The sequence below is a fragment of the Drosophila willistoni genome, assembly GCF_018902025.1.
Source record: "Drosophila willistoni isolate 14030-0811.24 chromosome XR unlocalized genomic scaffold, UCI_dwil_1.1 Seg106, whole genome shotgun sequence".
Taxonomy (NCBI): domain Eukaryota; kingdom Metazoa; phylum Arthropoda; class Insecta; order Diptera; family Drosophilidae; genus Drosophila; species Drosophila willistoni.
The window spans coordinates 1584456-1606938 of NW_025814055.1; the positions used below are offsets into that span (position 1 = coordinate 1584456).

The window sequence follows — 22483 nt, forward strand, 5'->3', positions numbered from 1 at the left end:
TTTTTTTTTATACTAGTATACACTAAATATTTTGACGAAATTGTATTGTGCCTATTGAAGCTGTCCACGCGTATTACCGTTAAATAACGGTGCGAAAATAAATGTCAAAACAAAGAATCTATTAACAGCTATGTATGTATGTGCATGCCAAATTTTAAGTTCTTTAGCTTTTGTATTCTCTTTCTGATTATAAGAATGCAAGCGAACATCAAATTTCTGCGTGGCATAAGTATTTTGACGAAACTTTCGTGGTTATTATCTCGCAAGTTTAAGCAAGAGATACCAACATTTTTTTCACAGTTACGCTTCGGTTATCATAAAACATTTTTTTTTTTAATTATTAATAATTTAAAAACATGGGGACAACGTCAGAGTTAAGCCTCTTTGTTAGAGCTTCAATCGTAGCGAAGTTTAAAGCTGGGGTTGCGTTAAAAGATATTGCAAGTGAATTTAAACTGTCGCGTCAAACAGTACATTATCAAATTAATAAATTCAAAAAGTATAATACTATTGTGGGCGGTAGATGAATTGACCGATGTCAGAGTGTTTAAGAGATTCTGATTTTATTTGCTTTAAATTAATTGTAGTTTATTTTATTTCGTAATGTATGTATTTATTGTAGTTAGTGTGTATTATAGTTATTATTTATCATTAATATCATTGGCTGCTAAACGCAAAACAACGGTGAATGAAGACAGAATCCTTTTGCGGAAATTTAAGAAAAACATTCTTTTAAAGCCTCAATCGTCTGCAAATGAATGGAATGGGATGGCCAATAACCGAATCAGTGAACGTACTGTTCGAAGACGCTTGAAAGAAGCAGGTATCAAGACTTACCGAGCGAAGGAAATACCTTACATCACTAAGGTAAACAAGGCGAAAAGATTGGCTTTCGCAAAGGAGCATCAGCATAAACCAAAAGAGTTTAGGAGGAGCGTTCTTTCGACAGACGAAAGTTCCTTTGAATATAATTCGTCAAGGCAAAAGGTTTTTGTAAGGCTGCCGCTGGTACAACGAAAAAAAATAGGTGGGGGTTCTGTGATGATCTGGGGATGCATTTCACACAAGGGGTTGAGTGACTTGGTTCCCATTGAAGGATCGATGAACCAAGGCAAATATTTGAGAATCCTGAATGATCACGTGAGTCATTCATTCTGCAACAGGATAATGCCACAAAAGCAGATTGATCACGAAGCTTTTGAAGGATGTTGGTGTCAATACTCTCGACTGGCCACCACAGAGTCGAGACTTAAATGTTATTGAAAACGTGTGGTCCCTCATTAGGCGGAAGCGAATTGCATCTTTGCATAAAAGCAAAGAGGAAACGATTTCTGAGATTACTTCCATTTGGAACGAAGTGTCCACGCACATCCTTGAATCTTTAGTGGACTCACTTCCAAGACGGCTTCAAAAAGTTATTGAAGCTAAAGGGGACTACACATTCTATTAAGCGAAACAATATTTCAAAGCCCTTTTATGTTTCAATTGCTATTTTATTAATAGAAATTACTCGTCAAAATACTTATGCCATCAGCTGAAAATCAATTTAATTCATATCTTTCTAAATTTCAAAGAAATTATTTTTGTTCAATTATTTTTAAGTTTGTATTACCGAGATGCAAGAAACAAAAAAAAAATTATTCAGTTCTACAAAGCCAATAAAACGTTATAAGCAAAAACACATCACTTTAATTTCGTCAAAATATTTATGCCGACTAGTGTATACTGCAGGGGTCGTATATCTCGGATTTTGCCGGATCGGACCACTATATCATATAGCTCCCATACAAACGGCAAAGTCACGAACAGTGACTTCGTTACTTTTGACGCGATTGCTTTCAAATTAAACATTTGTTAGTTTAATATATATGTTAATGACTGTGCCGAATTTGTATTGTGATGTTAATGATGCCTAGATATCAAAATGCCCGTCGCCGGTCACTAAATGAATTCATTTTGTATTTGTAATCATAACATTTTTATCTTCGAATGTCGCATGTGTGATTATTTTATTTACAAAAGGCTAGTTGTTTTTATTCGCCCAGCGGGGGAATCCTAAATATTTTTGCCGTGTTGTCCTCGGAAACGCTTAAAAGTATACTTTCGGTTGGGTTATAGACAACTTCATAAATATGATAGTAGTGACCCGTCAGTTTGAATTTAAGAGTACCTGTACGAGCATCAAAAACATTCAAGTTGCCCTGCGTGGTAGCCGCCAGAACTGTGAAGTCGTTTAACCATTTTATTCTGGAAAACGTCGGACAATAGTAATGAGTTTAAGCAATTGCTGAGTTAGAGATTAACTTACCCCAGAACTCCATCATTGGGTACTGGACTTTCACAAATCATGCGCAAACTATATTTACTGTAGTCCCAAATGGATATCTGACCGTCGAGAGAACCAACAGCAAAGAGTTTCAACTGCGTAGAGGAAGGGGCAAAGGCTATGCACTCTATGCCGTGCTCAGCTTGCGCATTACACACTGGTCCATTGTTCGTACAAAAGAGGAGTTTGCCTATGTACATCCGTAAATATAGTACAATCTCATATAATAATCTATCGTTATTGCGAAAACTCACCATTTGCCTCTCCACAGATATAGAAGGGCGAATCCTTCTCACAGGCTACTACGGCATGAGTAATTTCCTGAAAACCCATTGGATGCTGGTCATTGACTTCCATCAATATTTGACATGATTTAAGATCCCATAATCTGACTGTTCCATTAATGTAAGCTGTAAGTAACTTCTTGCCATCGCCACTTAGTTCACCTGCCTCGCATCTTGAAGATTCTCCTGGTAAAATTTTACAATCTCCACCTGGTATCCGCCAAACATAGATTTCTCCGCTGTCACTGCCAGCTAAGAGCACATGCGCACCGCGATGCCAAAACATCCACGTCATGTCACTCATAGAATACTCCCAAACTTTGTGGAAAATTGGGTTTTCCTCCCTCTGCTCATTTAATTTAAAAACGAATATTTCGCCAGAAAGGTCCCCTGTGGCCAGGTACAAACCATCGTTACTGAAATGAGCCTCTGTCACAGTATCCTTGTGTTCGACGATCTCAAAGAGAACGTCTCCCGTTGCTATATCCCACACATACGCTTTGTCATCTTCACTTCCTGTGACGGCCCAGCTATTTTGGAGATGTAAACTGCAGGCAAAGACTGGAGCTGTGTGTTTTTTAAATGTGACCGCCGCCTCGTCTTTTATCTGGGATATCCTTTCTCGATCCTTGGCTTCTTCTTCTGCATCATTTTCGTCATCGTCCGCGTCATCGTGCATGCCCAGTCGGGCCTCCAGTTCGGCCAGCGTTATTTCCTCCATTTCCAATTCGTCATCATCTTGTGTCGGTTCATTTGCATCTACCTCAATTTCCTGTTTAAAGCATGTTTAAAATTTAACCTTTGACATCAACTGCTATAACGACATATTACCTCGAACATTTCATCTTCACCGTCAATGTCCGGACGATGCGGGGGTGTGTTTTCTAGCATATCCTTTTTATAATTTCTTTGCAGCATTCACTAAATTACAAACTAAATTAATTGATAGTGCACGTGCATATCAGCTGTGTCGCAGCACAACAATCGTATTCCATCAATTATTGTTATCGATAGCATATGTCAACCAAAAGCAATTATCGAAATTACATTTTCAAGTAAATAAGTATCTACGTACTTTTTTTCTACGTAGTAAGGAAATGTAAAAAAACGTTTGTGTTACTGAACGCTGCTGAGTTTCAGTGTTGACTAAATAATGAAAAGATTGTTTAGTTGACTGTTGTTCCGTTACTTGCAAAAATTTTGTTTTCGTTATTCTTGGGCTTCTGAAGATTAAATATTATATCAGATTAAAAGTAATATCTTACTTACTGCTTTTGTAACAAAAATAACACAAACACATATCCGACATTTAAAAACATTAGTCATTAAAAACGTCACACAATTTCAAGGCTGTAGGAGCTCAAAGGAGCATAAAGGAAATTAAATAATTTGGAAATATAGTTAAGAACGATGATTTTTTGTGAAAGCATCCCAAATAAACACCAGTTGGTCGGTATAATTGTAGTTATATATGTATATGGAATAATTCAACAAATATTCTGAATATTATTATGAAAAATATATAAATCTGACTTCAAAGATGGTTTTGGTAACCAAGCGATCTAAATTTAATCTAAAACCAGAGGGCCGGGGCTAACTTCGACCGTGTCAAAGTTTGTACATATACCCTTGCAACTTTCTTGGTAACTCTATCCGTACCTATAGCCATCAAAGTGGAAAAACGTTTAAGCTAAAAAGGTTAAAGTTTGCGAAAAAATGGCCTACAATCTTAGCATAGGAAATAATGAAGTTATTTACAAAAGATCCTTCCTTTCGAAAGATCCTTCCTATGGGAGCTATGTGATATAGTCACCCGATCTTGATCAAATTTGGCACAGTCGTTTGTTAGTGTAATAAACTCACCATTATTAATATTACGATAATAGCTTAGAAAATAACGAAGTTATTGAGAAAAGTCACTGTTCGTGACTTCGCGGTTTGTATGGGAGCTATATGATATAGTGGTCCGATCCGGCTGAATCCGAGATATACAACTTGTGCAGTATATACAAGCCTACATGCAAAATTTCAATCTCTGTATCTCTGTAGCTCCAACGGTCTAGGAGGAACTTGCGTTGATCCAGACGGACGGACGGACGGACATGGCTAATTGAACTCATCTCGTCATGCTGATCAAGAATATATATACTTTATATGGTCGGAAATGCTTCCTTCTATGCGTTGCACACTTCTGAACAAAATTAATATACATATGCAATGGTATAAAAAACTCTTATATGTATTTAATTTTATCAAAAGTTTTTCAATTATGTCAAACCTTGAATCGAGGACAATCTTCCAAAAGATTATTTCAAAGGCAACACAAAAAGGTGAGCAGATTGTCTGTATAGCTATTTCAAGAACCACCAAGTTCTATCATCAGCAGATTTTGCTAAAGATCTCCAGAATTGCAATAGCCATACCATGTCTTTAACGCTAAAACTAGTTGGGAATTGCAACTAAATGAAGCAAAAAAAATATCGAGAAGCCTACAATACCAAAGTCGTGTTTTTGTGCATACCCTTAGGTGCTATGAACAATTAGTGCAAGAGCTTCGCCCTTAACAATCTAAGTTCATGACATGTTATTTCATACACGGTATATTGTGCCATGTAGAAAAAGGGTTGTTTTTTTGAATAAAAATTCCAAAGCAAATTACAGCAACTGTACATGCAGCATGTGTTTCAATTAATTTACAGTTTTTGATCAAACAAGTCTACATATACATATGTACATATATGCACATACATACCCTCCAGTACCAAATGTCCCCGGTCGACAATGTCGCCGCATCGTCGACTATACCGCCGTCGGCAGAATTTAATTCTGCCGGCGTCGACAAGCAAAGACCAGCCGACGGTGCCCGAACTATCCAATGTGGTCGTCGAAACACTTCGTCGTTCGAAAAGAATTGAGCAAACACAATTTCTTGAAAAAAATTGACACAAAAAAAAAAGGCAAGAATAGGAAAAATGCAGCATCAAATAATATTTATTTTCATGACGGCTTTTCCATACCCTTGTTACTTATGGATGAGGGAAAAATTTGAACATTATTACCATATACATATTATTTTTATATATACATAATTTGTCAATAACTTGTTACTTATAAATTTATCATTAAATAAGCATGTTCTTTTGATGCGAAACATATGTAAATTTTACATAATTTTACATGCATCGTCGGTTATGGCCAAGCATACTCTGTGTTTTCGGCACGCGACAAGAAGGAAGACAAAAAGAACAAAGTTAAAACGGGACATTGCATTGTTGTTTTTATTTACCATTTCGGCACGCGTCGCTTTGTAATTTTCGTTTCTCTTTGCATTTGATTTAGAATTGCGTACAAGACAGTTGTCAAATATTACAGTGAAAATATTTAAATTATTAAAAATTTATAAAGGTAAGTTTGCATGGATTTCAAAATAAATCAAATGAAGTTTAATGAAAATAAATTGTAACAATAGAAGTGACAAATTTTAATTTTTTATGTTGCAGAGGGTATTATAAAATTGATCAGATGTTTGTAACGCACAGAAGGAGACGTTTCCGACCATATGGAGTATATATATTCTTGATCTGCATGACAAGACGAGTTCGAATCCGTCTGTCCGACTGTCTGTCTGGATCAACAGCTTATTGTAATTAAATAAAATTAGTTAAAAATTAAGAATAAATATATAAATAAATATAAATAAAAAATATAATATAATAAATTGCTGTGAAATAAAAATTTAATAAATGAATAATTTAATCAAAAGAACATTTGTATTTTGTTTTTTATTTTTGTATGGACAACACTATCGACATTCAACGCAATTGTCGATGGAACGTCCTCTGAAGCGCATGCAAAGAAAATCCATCGATCAACGGTCGACATTCAACGCAATTGTCGATGGAACGTCCTCTGACGCGCATGCAAAGAAAATCCATCGATCAACGGTCGACATTCAAAGCAAATGTCGCTGGAACGTCCTCTGACACGAACGCAAAGAAGACCTGCCGACATACCGTCGACGTTCAGAGGAAATTTCTTTGCAAATGTCCCTCAAAACATTTTCGAAAAACCATCCGCGGACATACCGTCGACTTTGTCGCTCAGTTGTCCCGATTGTCCTTATTGCTAGGTCATCTAATGTTAAATGTCGCCGCAACTTAAATGAGCGTGTCGCCGCTATGTCCCCCAAGACAGCGGACATGTCCCCGCAAACTCGACGGAGAGTCTCCGCAGACGCGTACTGCAGGGTACTTACTATTTATGTATGTATTTTAAAGTAATATATGCACAAAAAAGTCCCTGTTCAAAATATTTACATGATACAAACTCTTTTACTGTAACTAAACTTATCAATGCACAGACAAAACCTTCTAAGTTTCACTTTGTCTCTTAATATATTGCTATATGTATATGTATTGATTTTCTGTTTCTTCATTCCCTTTGTATGTGTACATCCATGCAGTGATTGGCACGCATACATAAACAATATCTTAATGCGAAAGCAGCATTTCATTTAATATCGATTAAAATTAAAAATTACATCAATGTTTTTGAAATCTGTTTTTGCTGAAGCAAAAATTATTACTTTAAGTTTAGTTTATTTTTTTGCGTAGAATATACATACATTGTAGACTACTTTAATTTAGGCCAGCTTACAATTGTTTACATTCTCTTAGCACAAAGAAAAATATAATTGCCATAAGCTCTGCTAATTGAATAAGTTTCCTTCTTGTTTTAAGACGCAAGCTTAAAATTCGCGAAACTACTTGAAACGTGAACGTTGTCTCCAATTGATGAACTCAATGTCGAAGTACCCAAACATTAATAAGCTCATCCTGGTCTAAGAAGTCCAAATGCAAAGAATGAATCCCCCAAAAGACTATGCTTAACATAGCCCCCATATCAGGGTTCTTGTTCAAGCTTGAGCCCAACGGTCCAAAAAATTCCACTCAATGGCATACGGTTCGGCGGTTTTTGGCTGAAGTGAAGTCCAAAAGAAAGTGCCAGTGTTAGTGCTAGCGAAATGTACAGGCACATAGAAGTCATCTGTACCCATAGTGTGGAGTTCTCCTGAGTCAAATTCGTTGTATATAATAATAGCATCTTCTTTGGCACATTGACGTATTTCATCGATAAGACGCTTTTCCAACTGCTCATTGGCCATGTTATCCATGTCGTTGCTAAGCCACTCGAACTCCGCTTCCTTTCTCTCCGATGGGATGTAAGAGCTGCGTTTCGGCTGATTCGACTCTGTTAGTTTGAATATATGGTTTATAAGAGGTTTTAAAATATTCTTCACTCTTCGGGAAGGCGACACCTTCGATTTGTACACGGCGCAGTTTTTTGGCCTACTGATGGTAGACATATTTAGAAATTTAATAGAAGTCTTCTTTCTGACGTTCGATGGTTGAATGACGCTCTCTGACCCATACGGCTCTATTTATATACAGTAAAAGAGAAACAGAGGGAGATAAAGAGAGCTGCTGCCAAGCAAAGGGCTTCATCTTGATGCAGGTACCTAGAGTTTAAATTTCACATGCTAAGGACCAAGCAGGTAAGGTCCTGTAAAAAAATATGCTATGTAGAAGCGTGGGAATCTCATGCCCAAAAATATTATATTTATGCGTTGCTCAGTCTAATTGTAAGAAAACTGTTTTTCCGATCGTATCAAAACAGTGTGTGATTTAAATCTGTAAATTAGAGCGAATCAATCTCTGCAAATAAATTTCAATGTTTTGATTTGGGTACAGGAGGATCTGTAATTAGACAATAACGGGGCAAATTGAGAAAATAGATACATTATAGATGTATTCTGGTCGCACAACGAAAACGTCGAAGTAATATGAAAAAGTACTGGAGCAAAATTTTTATATAACCTGTCTACCCTGCTTTAAATTGTATTTACGGCAACACCAAACACGGGTGTCCAAGTGTACTTGCTTAGTAAATGCGCACATTTTGTATGTGTCACGCCCTTGTGCCATCCAATTTGATAAATTTGATATTAATATCCAGAACTTGATTAAAATAGGACTAACCAGAGGGCCGGGGCTAACTTTGACCGCGTCAAAGTTTGTATACCCTTGGAAGTTTTTTGTGTAAAAGGTCTAATGTTTGCAAAAAAGAAATAACGAAGTTATTGATCAAAGTCACTGTTCACCACCGATTGTTCCTATTGGAGCTATATGATATAGTCGCCCGATCTTAATCAAATTTGGTAGTCATTAATACTTATGTTAAACTGAGAAATAAAAATTTGTATGGCAATTGCTTCAAAGGTAACGAAGTTATTGACCAAAGTCATTGTTTTCGACCGATCGGTCCTATGGGAGCTATATGATATAGTCATCCGATCTTGATCAAATTTGGCACAGTCGTTTGTTAGTGTAATAAATTCATAAATATTTAATATTATGATAGCTCAATAGCTCAGAAAATAAGGACGTTATTGAGAAAAGTCACTGTTCGTGACTATAGCTATATGATATAGTGATTCGATCTGGCTGAATTCGAGATATACAAACTGTGCAGTGTATACAAGCCAACATGCAAAATCTTCAGCTCTTTAGCTCTTACGGTCTAGGAGGAGATCGCGTCGATCCAGACGGACGGACATGGCTATTTGAACTCGTCTCGTCGTGCTGATCAAGAATATATATACTTTATATGGTCGGAGATGCTTCCTTCTATGCGTTGCACACTTTTGACCAAAATTATTATACCCTTTTTGCAAGGGTATAAAAATAGCCAAGTTATGCTTATAATCGTTTTACCATTAGGCCGGAGATGGCCGTGTGCGAGATACTGAGATATGCTTGTAAAAAGCATGAAAACAGAATTTTTTAAAAATACGTAAATGCATTTGTTATTATAAATTTGAAATATTTGTTTTGTATGGTATATCTAAGACGGCGAGATGACTTACTTACTTCATTTCTAAATTATGGAGGCGAAAGTGGGAATGGCTAAAATTTTTAATATTCATAATCTGCGGGCGTACTATACCAACCTAAGTACCAAATTTGGTGATTCTTGGTGGACAGACGGACGGACGGACATGGCTAGATCGATTTGGCTGTTGATGCTGATTAAGAATTTATATACGTAAGGGGGTCGGAAGAGCTTCCTTCTGCTTTTTACACACATTTTGGCGACTTTGATATACCATGTTACTCTATGGATGCATGGTATAAAGACCGATTATCTCTTGTAATTGTCCACCTTATGCAATCAAATTTGGCATACTTAAATTTGTCATTAGTATTCAGAAACGTACGGCTATAGCCCGACTAAAAATAGCCAACCCAAGTAATCAATTTAAAATATTTGTTTTACTTGGTGCATGGTATACCTAAGTCGGCGAGACGACCTAATTACTTTATTATACTCAGATTGAAAGCGTTAGAGAATAAATGCCCAAGTGTTATTTTACTGTGGACAAAAAGTAAGGTGAATTTGTTTGTAAAATGCAAAATCTTTATTTATTCTGGTAAATAAATTTCATCCCACTCCCGATAAAATACACTAATGCCAACGTTTTATCCAATTCTCGAAACATGCCAAATAGTCCCTTTCCGGTATAGCCATCAGCGCCCTCTTCGATTCAGCTTTTAGCTCCTCAATCGACTCGATACGCGTTCCCCGGAGTGGTCTCTTGAGTTTTGGAAATAGCCACAAGTAACACGGAGCCAAATCAGCCGAATACGTGTGAGACGCAAGAAATTGAGCGTTTTCGGTACCAAGCGAGATTTGACTTTTCGTAGTCCCAAATGGTCTTTTAAAATGGTTTTCACAGATCCTTCGGTAAGGTCTTTAACAGTCAACCGACGATTTTTATCGAAGGCCTTCCGCAACATCCTCAACGTTTCCGCAGCCAAAATTTCATTCCGCAAACAAAATTTGATGGCACTTCTCTGCTCAATCCAATCAGACATTCTAAAAATCAAAAAACGCACACTTGCTCGATTGGTAAACACAAGCGTAAATATATTACTGATAATGACATTGGCATAAAATTTGGCCCAGATGTTAAAAATCACTAGCCCGAAATGTGAAGCACGCGAAGTTTAAATTGAAAATTCTTCCTTTTCCTTACTTTTTGCCCACAGTCATAAAAACATAGGTTTGTATGATAAATCAAAGGGGCTGATTATATAGCCAAGTTATGCCATCATCCTTGGTGTTAATAGGCCTCATCAGCACCCTAAGGTTCTCTGTAGTCATGATTTTAGCCGAAACCTTTCTGTTCTTGATATATGTATTCGAAATAGAATATATATGCCTTTGGAAGAAATGATTTTTATACCCTTGCAAAAAGGGTATATTAATTTTGGTCAGCAGTGTGCAACGCATAGAAGGAAGCATCTCCGACCATATAAAGTATATATATTCTTGATCATCATGACGAGACGAGTTCATATAGCCATGTCCGTCCGTCCGTCTGTCCGTCCGTCTGGATCAACGCAAACTCCTCCTAGACCGTTAGAGCTACAGAGTTGAAATTTTGCATGTAGGCTTGTAGATACTGCAGGCGTTGTATATCTCGGATTCAGCCGGATCGGATCACTATATCATATAGCTCCCATACAAACCGCAAAGTCACGAACAGTGACTTTTCTCAATATCTTCGTTATTTTTTGAGCTATTGTCGTGAAATTAATATTAATATTAATTTTAATATATTATACATATAAACGACTATGCCAAATTTGATCAAGATCGGGTGACTATATCATATACCTCCCATAGGAACGATCGGTCGAAAACAGTGACTTTCTTCAATAACTTCGTTACTTTTGACGCGATTGCTTTCAAATTAAATATTTGTAAGTTTAGTATATCTGTTAATGACTGTGCCTAATTTGATAAATATCGGGTTACTATATCATATAGCTCCCATAGGAACGATCGGTGGAAAACAGTGACTTTGATCAATATCTTCGTTATTTCCTATGCATAGATTGTTGGCCGTTCTTTTGCAAACATTAGACTTTTCAGATAAAACGTTTTTCCACTTTGATGGCTATAAGTAAGGAAAAAGTTACCAAAAAAGTTGCAAGGGTATACAAACTTTGACGCGGTCGAAGTTAGCCCCGGCCCTCTGGTTTTTATTAATCTTGGTGCTTTTCTTATATTTGTACAATGCATTCTTGGGGGTGTTTTTGCATTTTACTCGAGAAGTGGAAATGAGTTATGCCATAAAAAGATGATGCAATTAAATGATTTTTAATTACGCAATAGAGATTTCGTGATCAGTTTAGTCTAGTTGTTTACATGCCACCCGTTCAATTTTAAAGAAGATCGGGTAGAAGAATATCAAATCCTAGGACTGTATTGTGCGATCAACAACAATTCATTTTATAGGATATGTAACTACATACATACATATGTAACTACATACGTACATATTTAGTGCCTTGGTAAGTTTTTTGGTCAATGCAAAGTGTAACGACATTTTTCGGAATCCCTTTCCATGTTTCTTTTTATACTTATTATTGTATGACATGTTTGTGTTTATCTCTCTACCTGTTGCAACTTGAGATTTATTTTATCGGAGCCCGGGACGCTAACGAAGAAGATAAGAAAACAAAAAACAAAAAGGCCACTAAGGTAACAGGTTTTTAAGCCCATAACAGGTTTTTTGGGTTTCTTTTAAGAACCCCAAGGGATTGACAAGTAAGCGAGAGAATAGGAAAAGGTTGAAGATCTTCTAATCCGTTTTGTTTTGTATATTGTTTTGAAAAGAGTTTCCTAGGACCACAAAATTGAAAAGAATTTAATAGACATACATTTTGGTCACTTGGTGTATGGTATACCGACTTCTTACTTCATTTAATAACTGATATTTTTATACCCCTAGGTTGAACTGGTATATTAAAGTCGCAAAAAATATGCATCAGGCAGAAGGAAGCATCTCCGACCTTACAAAGTATATATATTCTTGATCAGCATCAACAGCCGGGTCGATCTAGCCATGTCCGTCTGTCCGTCCGTCTGTATGAACACCTAGATCTCGGAGACTGTAAGAGCTAGAGCCACCAAATTTGGTATGTGGACTCGTGTAGTATGTAGAGTGATCATATTCGGACCCTTTCCGCTCCCGCAATTTAAAAAAAGCGTTTATCTCAAAAACTATTCCAGCTAGAGACACCATATTTGGCATGTATATTCGCTTAGTAAATGCACACAATTTGTATGTGTAAAAATTTTGCCACGCCCTTTTCCGCCCCCGTAATTTAAAAAACTTGATTATCTCCCGTATTTTTTTACCTTATGCAATCAAATTTGGCACACTTAAATTTGATACTAATATCTAGCAAAATACCAAATTTGATCAAAATCGGACTAAAAACAGTCGAGTTATGCATATAAACGTTTTTCCATAAGTCCGGAGTTGGCCGTTGGCTGGTGGGGGCGCTAGGGTGCTCGTATGATTGAGTGAGCGAGATACTAAGATATGCTTGTGAAAAGCATGTGAAAATGCATTTGTTTAATAAAGTTGAAATATTTGCTTTACTGGTGTATGGTATACCTAAGTCGGCGAGACAACTTACTTACTTCATTTTTTACCTCATGCAATCAAATTTTGAATACTTAAATTTGATATTAATATCCAGAACCATACCAAATTTGATCCAAATCGGAAATAGCCAAATTATGCATATAAAAGCTTTTTTCATAAGACCGGAGTTGTCCGTTGGCTGGGTGCTGAGGTGCACACATGCTTAATTGAGCGCGATACTGAGATATGCGTGTAAAAAGCACGTGAACAGAATTTTTTATATATACATAAATGCATTTGTTATTATAAACTTAAAATATTTCTTTTACGGGTGCATGGTATACCTAAGTCGGCGAGACGACTTACCTACTTAGAGTCTAATTTCTGTGGTATCGAGGTATTGCTATACCTGTCTATGTATATGTCTTAAACAAATAACTTGGAAAATGAACGAATTTGGATCATTTTGGCCATGCCTGGTCACCTATCAAATCGGCATACAGCAAAGTACCTGCAAATTTATCAGCTTGATCAATTTATCAGCAACTTTGGATCAACTGTATCATCAGGAATTTCAGCTGAAGTTGTGGAATCCATCTCATTGGGCCCCAGACCACCCTTTTGTCATTTTAAGGAGTACATCTAACAACTTACAGCATTTATAGCATTACGGAGATCAATGTATTCTTCTACTCGAAGCTGCCGTCGGCTCGAACGGGTGTATGTCAATCGTTAGTACTCGATTTTGACATTCCTGTGTACATGTCGACTGCTGAAAAGGCGTCGACACAGCACACCTTGAACCTTCCCTAGACATTCACGCCAACGCACGCAACAAGATAATTAGCCTATTCGGTCCTGCCGTTCTCGAGTTTTAGCGAAACTAACTAACTGCAATTCATCTACGATTATAAGGTTATAAGTTTAAAATCGTTTTACTTGGGGCGTGGAAGTCGGTGAATTACTTTATTTTTATATTTTATATTATGTATGTTTAAATGGTAAACATTCATTACAGCTTAGTTTAGAGACCATTCGCATTTCGGTCTGAAAGCTTGATAGGAGTTTTAACGGATAGTGTCTTATATCATATCTGATTTATGATAGATTGCTATAGCTGTTCGTTTTGTCAATTCTGATATTGTTCGATACAGGAAATGGTTGGATTTCATTCTTCTGTCAATGTTGGATGAGGTGAATTCTTAAACATTTGGCAGGCCGCTTTGAAGACTCTCTCGATCATGTTGTATGGCTTATAGGACTTCTTCTGGATAGGTCTGAAAGCAGTATTAGTGATCAAAGTGTCGTAGGCCATGTTGAAGGTGGTTTTGGAAATAGAATTTGCTTGCTTAACCTTTGCATGTGAAATGATGTCCTCTTAAATGTTCGGCTACACTTTTATACCAAAACCATCGTGCGACCACCGATTCCTAAGTAAAAATAAATTCAGTATTCAGGATTGGTTGAACCAATCACGGCGAATCTACAGGCAGGTGTTTTTTTTTCTTTCTGCTCAAACATTCAATGAATCACATTACGCCTTACGAAGATCAGGTAGTGCACGTGTGAGACCTGTGGGCTAACCAATCTCTTTTCGTGGGAGAGTTTTAAAACAATCAAATATTTATTGGGTTTTTTATCCCTTTCTGAGCAAAGTTTCAAATTTTTGTACAAGTATGTACCTTAATTAGTCGTTCCACTATTAATAGTTCATGGACCCTGACAGGGAGAAGGTTCGAGGTGGATTGGACTCGGACCCACGTTAAACACGTGTTACAAATAGAAGTTGTATTTTCCCATCGAGGCCTTCGAGCACAGGTAGTTTTTTGGGTTTTTTTTAGCTGGTCTTATTTTTGAGGGCTTTCTATCGGTATTATGCATTTAATTTGGACTCAAATACTCTGTCACATTTAACTAAAGAACCAGCCAATCTTGCACAAAAAGCATTACATTTATACCCTTACAGAATAAATAATTGATTTCATATTTCTAATGCAGACAGAGAAGGCGACGTTTCGAGCATATAAACTCTTGTTCAGAGTAAGATGCCAAGTCAGATTAGCTCACTATATTATGCAATGCCATTTAAATAATAAGCGAAATAATTACTGTAAAAAGGAACAAACTAACAATTACAGGTATATTTTTATACCCTTGCAAAAAGGTTATATTAATTTTGGTCAGAAGTGTGCAACGCACGGAAGGAAGCATCTCCGACCATATAAAGTGTATATATTCTTCATTAGCATGACGAGACGAGTTAAAATAGCCATGGATGGACGATCTCCTCCTAGACCGTAAGAGCTACAGATCTGAAATTTTATGTAGGCTTGTATATACTGCACAGTTTATATATATCGGATTCAGCCCGATCGGACCACTATATCATCTAGCTCCCATACAAACGGCAAAGTCACGAACAGTGACTGAATTTGATTTTAATAGTTAAAAATTTATGTAGGTAACGCGTCTCGCCGACTTATGTATACTATGCACCAGTAAAACAAATATTTCAAATTTATAATAACAAATGCATTTATGAATTTATAAAAATTCTGATTGCCTGCTTCTTACAATCATATCTCAGTATCTCGCTCACTCTTACAGGCATATTAGCACCAGCCAACAGTGGCTTATATACAGTTTGGCAAGAAAGTGTTTACACAAGTAAAAATTTCTTCATTTTTCTACTTCAAGATGAAAATAAAACAATAAATAGTAAGTTTTTTCAATATTTTTTGATATGGTTAGGTAAAGTAAACAATTATCTTCTAAATTAACAAAAAAAAAACATAATAATAATGTTTCCAATAAAAAAAAACAAGCAAAAACTAGAGAAGGCACAAAAATCCACTGCCAAGAAAGTGTTTACACACATTAAATTCTTTCAATTTACTTAACATATTTCTATAATTAATATTTTGTGTGGCCTCCGTTGGCTTTCACAACTGCATTCAAACGTCTATTCATTGATTTAATCAAGTTTTGAAGTTGTAGATCTAGGTAATCTAAGATAAACTGCATACCAAAAATTTTCATTTTAGCCCCAGTATTTGATTTGGGGCCAATCGAAATTTCGGGTTTTTGTATGTAATTCTTGAGGTCTCTTGGTTTGACGCCGTTTTACGATACCAATTTAAACTAAAGTAATATTTTCTTATTCTAAGTATGAAAGTGAATTGAATTTCCCGTCAAATAATACATGTTTCATTGAAATCCGATAAAAATTAGATTGATTTCATCGCCCATACTTTCAAAAAACTAGGTAAGCAAACTTTTTGGTATGCAGTTTATCTTAGATTACCTAGATCTACAACTTCTTCAAAGAATACACATGTCTAACTATAATATTAAAGATTTTGGAAAGAACGGGCTAAACTAATGGCCAGCATTTGGGGGCCGATTTTCGTTCAAACGCACCTGTAAAAAAACGTCGAAAGCTGACATGACAATAATTACGGGTCATTATCTAAATACAATAACCAACAAATTACTGAAAAAATTTCTTCATTAACTTTCTTAGGAGCCGAGAAAATCAAATTTAAAATCAAACAAAAAAAAGGGGCTAACCCGCTGACCACCACTGTATATGATATAGTAGTCCGTTGCTGATGAATTGCATACTTTATCTTACCCGGGTTATAATTAACTTAAATATCAAATTTCATCCCAATAGCTTTTAAGATAACGGCGTGAAGTTGATTTGCACTAACGGACGGATGGAAATGGCTATATCGACTCAGCTTCTCATGCTTGATCATCATATCAAGAATATGTATACTTTATGGGATCGGAAACGCCTCCTTCTGTGTGTCAAAAATCTGACGAATTTTATAATACCCTTTGCAAGGGTATAAAATTGCTTGTTGTCAAATTGAAAAATGTATGTTTTATTTTAAGGCAGTTTATACTGCATAATAATATTGCATTACTTATATTACACAATGATAATGCATTTAATTATTTTTTAAAACACATCAAACTAATATTATTAGCTTCATGGATTTTTATACCATACACCCATAGGGTGAAGTGGTATAAAATGTATGTAACAGGCAAAAGGAAGCTTTTCCGACCCCTTAAAGTATATATATTCTTGATCAGCATCAACAGCCGGGTCGATCTAGCCATGTCCGCCTGTCCGTCCGTCTGTATGAACACGCAGATTTCGGAGACTATAAGAGCTACAACCACCAAATTTGGTATGTAGACTCGTGTATGTAAATGTATAGAGTTAATTGGAATTTTGGCCACGCCCCCAGAAATTACATAAAACTGTTTTTCTTAAAAAGTATAACAGTATTGAGACATTTGTTTTATATACTCGTTTAGTTAGCGCGCAGAAACTTATTGTTCAAACTTTTTGCCTCGCCTCCTTCCGTCCCCGGAATTTACAAAAAACTGATTTTCTTAAAAACTATGAGTGCTACCGACATAAAATTTGGTATGTAAGCTAGCTTAATAGACGCGCAGATATTAAAGATTTAAAAATTATGCCACGCCCATTTCCGCCCCTGCAAATTATGCAAAAGAGATTTTCTCGGAAACTAACAAAGATAAAGCCACCAAATTTAGTATGTATACTGGCTTAGTATGCGCGCAGAATATATATATTTTAATATGTTGCCACGCCTACTTCCGCCTCCATAATTTAGAAAAAACCGATTAGCTCTTGCAATTTTTTGACCATCGCTATCAAATTTGTCAGACTAATAAAACTTATTTATTTCTATCAAACTACCAAAATGATTGATTGAAATCAGACTAGAAACATGCAAAATATACATACGTATATACGTATGAACGGCAGAATTGGCCGTTGGCTAGTGGCGGCGCTAGAGTTCTCGTGTGTGTGTAGAGTGGTTTTCGAAATTTTAAATATTTTTTTCTCCTGGTGTATGGTATACCCAAGTCGGCGGGACGACTTACTTCATTTAATTTTATTTTCAGTACAAATTTTTATTTGGAAAAATAATTTTGCTCATATATTAAGACATTTGAATGTTGACTGTAGCACGCTACAAAGAAAGAAACTGCCAAATGAAACGAAATGTTACCGTAACCGTCAATTATATTGGCTCTTATACATTTTTCTTTTATTCTCTATATATGAACCAATATTTATAACAACACAAGTCAATGACATATATGTATCTCTCATTAAGAGTAATAATTGACAAAATGAGCATAAAAAAGAAAAAAATACTACTTTTTTACTTGACTTCGGGTGTGAATATTTTAAAGCGGATTGTGGATAAATGCATAATTTATTTAAATTAGCTCTATTTGATGGGTTCTATATAAATATATGGTACAATAAAAACTAGAGGGCCGGGGCTAACTTCGACCGCGTCAAAGTTTGTATACCCTTGCAACTTTTTTAGTAACTCTTTTCTTACCTATAGCCATCAAAGAGGAAAAACGTTTTATCTAAAAAGACTTATATTTGCGAAAGAACGGCCTACAATCTTAGCATAGGAAATAACGAAGATATTGATCAAAGTCACTGTTTTCCACCGATCGTTCCTATGGGAGCTATATGATATAGTTACCCGATCTTTATCAAATTTGGCACAGTCGTTTATATGTATAATAAACTCTAATATACAATTTCGAGACAATAGCTCAGAAAATAAGGAAGTTATTGAGTAAAGTCACTGTTCGTGACTTTGCGGTTTATATGGGAGCTATATGATATAGTAGTCCGATCCGGCTGAATCCGAGATGTACAACCCCTGAAGTATATACAAGCCTACATGCAAAATTTCAACTCTGTAGCTCTAACGGTCTAGGAGGAGTTTGCGTTGATCCAGACGGTCGGACGGACGGACGGATATGGCTACATATATGAACTCTTCTCGTCATGCTGATCAAGAATATATATACTTTATATGGTCGGAAATGCTTCCTTCTATGCGTTGCACACTCCTGACCAAAATTAATATACCCGTTTTTCAAGGGTATAAAAATAATTTTTTGTGACAACTAATTTCTTCACCCTTGCTTAACTGAGTCACGTAATACATACGTATCCTATGAGATTTTATAAGTAGCTACATTTATGTATAGTATAGGATGTATAGTTGTCACTTAATCATTTAATTCAAATCCTTCTATATCTCGGCACGGTCCCTTTTCGGTGTATACGCTTATAACAGTCTTTGGTGATTATATTTACTCTGATTGGAAATATGATTAGAATATGCCAAACAAGTTTTAGGTCAACTTATGGAAACCCAAATTAATAAATCCTTTAATGTTAATTTGATGTAGGACTTTATTGTTTTCCTTAAACTATATATTTCAAATGGAAGACAATGATTCTTAAATTTAGACCTTAACTAACCCTAACAAACAAACATGGAAGACAATGATTTTTCTTAAGACTAAGGTTCGTACAAAAAGGACGCCATTTTTATCTTTACGCATATATATGTATGTATATATAAAAAAAAAAGCAAATATCCTAATATCACCCTGAGATTGCGTTGATGCAAATTGTAGATCCTTCCGTGTGAAGAGATAATTGCAATTAAAGCTGATAGCACTAAAATTTTGTAGGTATAGGGTGAGTTTGCTGTCCATTTTAGGCCTGGACCCAACGATCGTATTGCTGACGTAGCTTCTGTTCTTGTTGGTGGGCCGTGGTCCAGAAGAAAGTACCACTGGTAGTGCGGGCAAAGTGGACTGGGATGAAGGTGTGCTCTGGGTGAATGGGCACGACTTGTTGCTGCTGACCTTGCCGCACGATCATTGCCATGTTGCTCGAACACTGGCGAAGTTCGTTGTACAGACGCTGTTCCAATTGCTCATTGGCCATGTTGTCACAACTGGCCGCGGGATCTTTGCGCATGTCCTCCAACGATGCATTGATATTATTTTGGGTCTGCACCTCTGCCAGAGTCTTCCGCAAGAGCTCTTTTTTTTTAACCAGCCTCAGCAGTGGTTTGACAAGTTTTTTCAGACTCCGCATGGCCATTGTATGTTGACCGGATTTGTGCTGCATCATTTGGCTGCAGTCAAACTTGTATTCTTGTGTTTTGAAAGACATACTGGAAACTTTGTTTTGATTTTAATTTTCGATCAGATATTTGCGTAGTTGTTGCCACGTTGTTGTTCGGTAATGTTCTGATTTCCCAAGAGCCAAACGATCCTCTTTTATACTGTTCGCTCTCAGTTTGCAAGCAGAAGAGAGTCGTTTTGTCTGGCCAATGAGAATGCAGAATGCAGGCAGGTGGTTGAACGACAAACTGGAAAGAGAGAGTGAGAGAGAAGCAGAGAAACGTGTTGCATGCTGATGAGAGACTTATGTGGGCATGAAATTTGGGGTATATAGTAAAAACTACTGGTACATGCATTTATAAAATGTGGATAGGAAAAGGGGGTTTATTTTTATTTGGGAATTTAGTTCGTCAGGATAAATAAACGTAAATACTCATGTTGCTTTTGAAATACATTATTGATTACAGGGTAAACGGCAGTCGATGTGGCTAGGACACACTCACGAAACAAATTGGGTAGATTTTTACTGAGAATTTGTTTGTCTGATCAGGTCCCTTTTCTACTCTCTCCTTATAGATCTTTTCTACCTGTTCCTTTCAACAGCAGCGAAATCCCTAATTCCGAACAAAAAATTTAAACACAAATCGACCCAAACAAGTCTTTGCTTGTCCCACAAAGACTCCATTGCTATTAGCATGGAGGGATTCCTAAATTCGACACAGTATCCCAGAATGCTCGGGAAAGATACAACAATACATTCGATTTGCCCTATCTCGCAGACAATCTCGCTGTCGGAAAACCCAAATACCTTACTTTTCGGTTATTTTCATTGAAGAAGAGCCCACGAAGTGCCCATGTCCTTTTGTCCTAAGGCTGAGTGTAACGTATTTTCTGGGTACAAGCAATTTTCCTCAAGGATAGCCAATATACGTTAATGTTGGCAGGTCCTTTTCTTGGGACCTTCGTTATATTTGTTTGTCATTGTTAAATCTCATATCTGTTGATGCATGAAAAATTTACAACGCACAAGAGGAAAGAGAAGTATGTACATGCATACATCTCTTTGCGCTCACATAGTTTGTGGGCTTCGGTGTAGTAATTTTTGGGAATATCATCGGCACTTTATTTTTAAGACTTCTTAATTGTTATTATCCCTTTTTTATTTATTTTATTTTTTGTCTTCTCTTCTCATATTTCCTAAATGTTTCTCACATTTTTGTAACGGCTAAATATGTCTATGAGGATTTTGTAAGTGAAGCCAGTTTTTGACAAGTGGGAATTATCGATCGAGTTCTATAAAGCCTTCCGTTAGTTAAACTGTTCATACTTAGTTACAGAAACATGTTAGCACAAACCAAAATATCAAATACTTTTTTTCTTGCCATAAAACCAGATATTGTATTGTGATATCATCACACTGGATTCATCCATCAAGGGTGAAATCTCAATTGCATACATTGACAATGTTATTTAGTTGACAAACGCCATACCTTGTTTATCAAAGAATATCAAATGTAGCATATTATACCAACATACATATGGTGGAATTTCAGTTTCAAAGTTAATAGGATCTTGATATGTGTATGATGTATATTTGAGTTACTCTTAATTAATTGTAAAAAGTCAAGCAAAAAATTAAAGGATGACAGTCATATATTTATAACTGGCATAGAGGGCCGGGGCTAACTTTGACCGCGTCAAAGTTTGTATACCCTTGCAAGTTTTTTGTGTAAAAGGTCTAATGTTTGCGAAAAAACGGCTTAGGAAATAACGAAGTTATTGATCAAAGTCACTGTTCACCACCGGTTGTTCCTATGGGAGCTATATGATATAGTCACCCGATCTTAATCAAATTTGGCACAGTCATTAATAGTTATGCTAAACTGAGAAATATAAATTTTTATGGAAATTGCTTTAAAAGTAACGAAGTTATTGACCAAAGTCACTGTTTTCGACCGATCGGTCCTATGGAAGCTATGTGATATAGACACCCGATCTTGATCAAATTTGGCACAGTCGTTTGTTAAATTCATAAATATTTAATTTCACGACAATAGCTCAAAAAATAACGAAGTTATTGAGAAAAGTCACTGTTCGTTTGCATGGGAGCTATATGGTATAGTGATCTGATCCGGCTGAATCCGAGATATAAAAACTGTGCAGTATATACAAACCTACATGCAAAATTTCAGCTATTTAAACTCGCCTCGTCGTGCTGATCAAGAATATATATACTTTATATGGTCGGAGATGCTTCCTTCTATGCGTTGCACACTTCTGACCAAAATGAATATACCCTTTTTGCAAGGGTATAATCAACTTGGCGCATTCATTAATGAGTACTGTTCAAAAAGTATTATTTTACATATA

At 36.2% G+C, this 22483-nt stretch overlaps 3 protein-coding genes across 3 annotated transcripts; all 3 read right to left on the minus strand.

The window, feature by feature from the left end:
* Window positions 1-1938: 1938 nt before the first annotated feature.
* On the minus strand, window positions 1939-3599 carry LOC6651937 (angio-associated migratory cell protein). Its single transcript, XM_002074350.4, has 4 exons — window positions 3442-3599; window positions 2581-3382; window positions 2309-2516; window positions 1939-2247 (listed from the first exon to the last, which is right to left on the minus strand). Exons 1-4 carry the CDS (start codon window positions 3526-3528, stop codon window positions 2034-2036), a joined length of 1311 nt encoding a protein of 436 aa, XP_002074386.2. The 5' UTR covers window positions 3529-3599; the 3' UTR covers window positions 1939-2033.
* Window positions 3600-6417: 2818 nt separating this feature from the next.
* Window positions 6418-8014, minus strand: LOC6651938 (enhancer of split malpha protein). The gene has a single exon (XM_047011780.1). It carries the CDS (start codon window positions 7973-7975, stop codon window positions 7526-7528), a length of 450 nt encoding a protein of 149 aa, XP_046867736.1. The 5' UTR covers window positions 7976-8014; the 3' UTR covers window positions 6418-7525.
* An 11441-nt stretch (window positions 8015-19455) lies between these two features.
* On the minus strand, window positions 19456-20254 carry LOC6651939 (enhancer of split malpha protein). Its single transcript, XM_002074352.3, has one exon. The coding sequence runs from the start codon at window positions 20160-20162 to the stop codon at window positions 19698-19700; it is 465 nt and encodes a 154-aa protein (XP_002074388.1). The 5' UTR covers window positions 20163-20254; the 3' UTR covers window positions 19456-19697.
* Between the last annotated feature and the right edge of the window lie 2229 nt (window positions 20255-22483).

Excerpts from the sequence above, each read along its gene's own strand:
- LOC6651939 (XM_002074352.3), bottom strand. The coding sequence starts at position 20,162 with ATGTCTTTCAAAACACAAGAATACAAGTTTGACTGCAGCCAAATGATG.
- LOC6651938 (XM_047011780.1), bottom strand. The coding sequence starts at position 7,975 with ATGTCTACCATCAGTAGGCCAAAAAACTGCGCCGTGTACAAATCGAAG.
- LOC6651937 (XM_002074350.4), bottom strand. The coding sequence starts at position 3,528 with ATGCTGCAAAGAAATTATAAAAAGGATATGCTAGAAAACACACCCCCG. Across the intron at positions 3,383-3,441 it reads GTGAAGATGAAATGTTCGAG|GAAATTGAGGTAGATGCAAA; the intron begins GTAATATGTCGT and ends TGCTTTAAACAG. Across the intron at positions 2,248-2,308 it reads CCCAATGATGGAGTTCTGGG|AATAAAATGGTTAAACGACT; the intron begins GTAAGTTAATCT and ends GACGTTTTCCAG.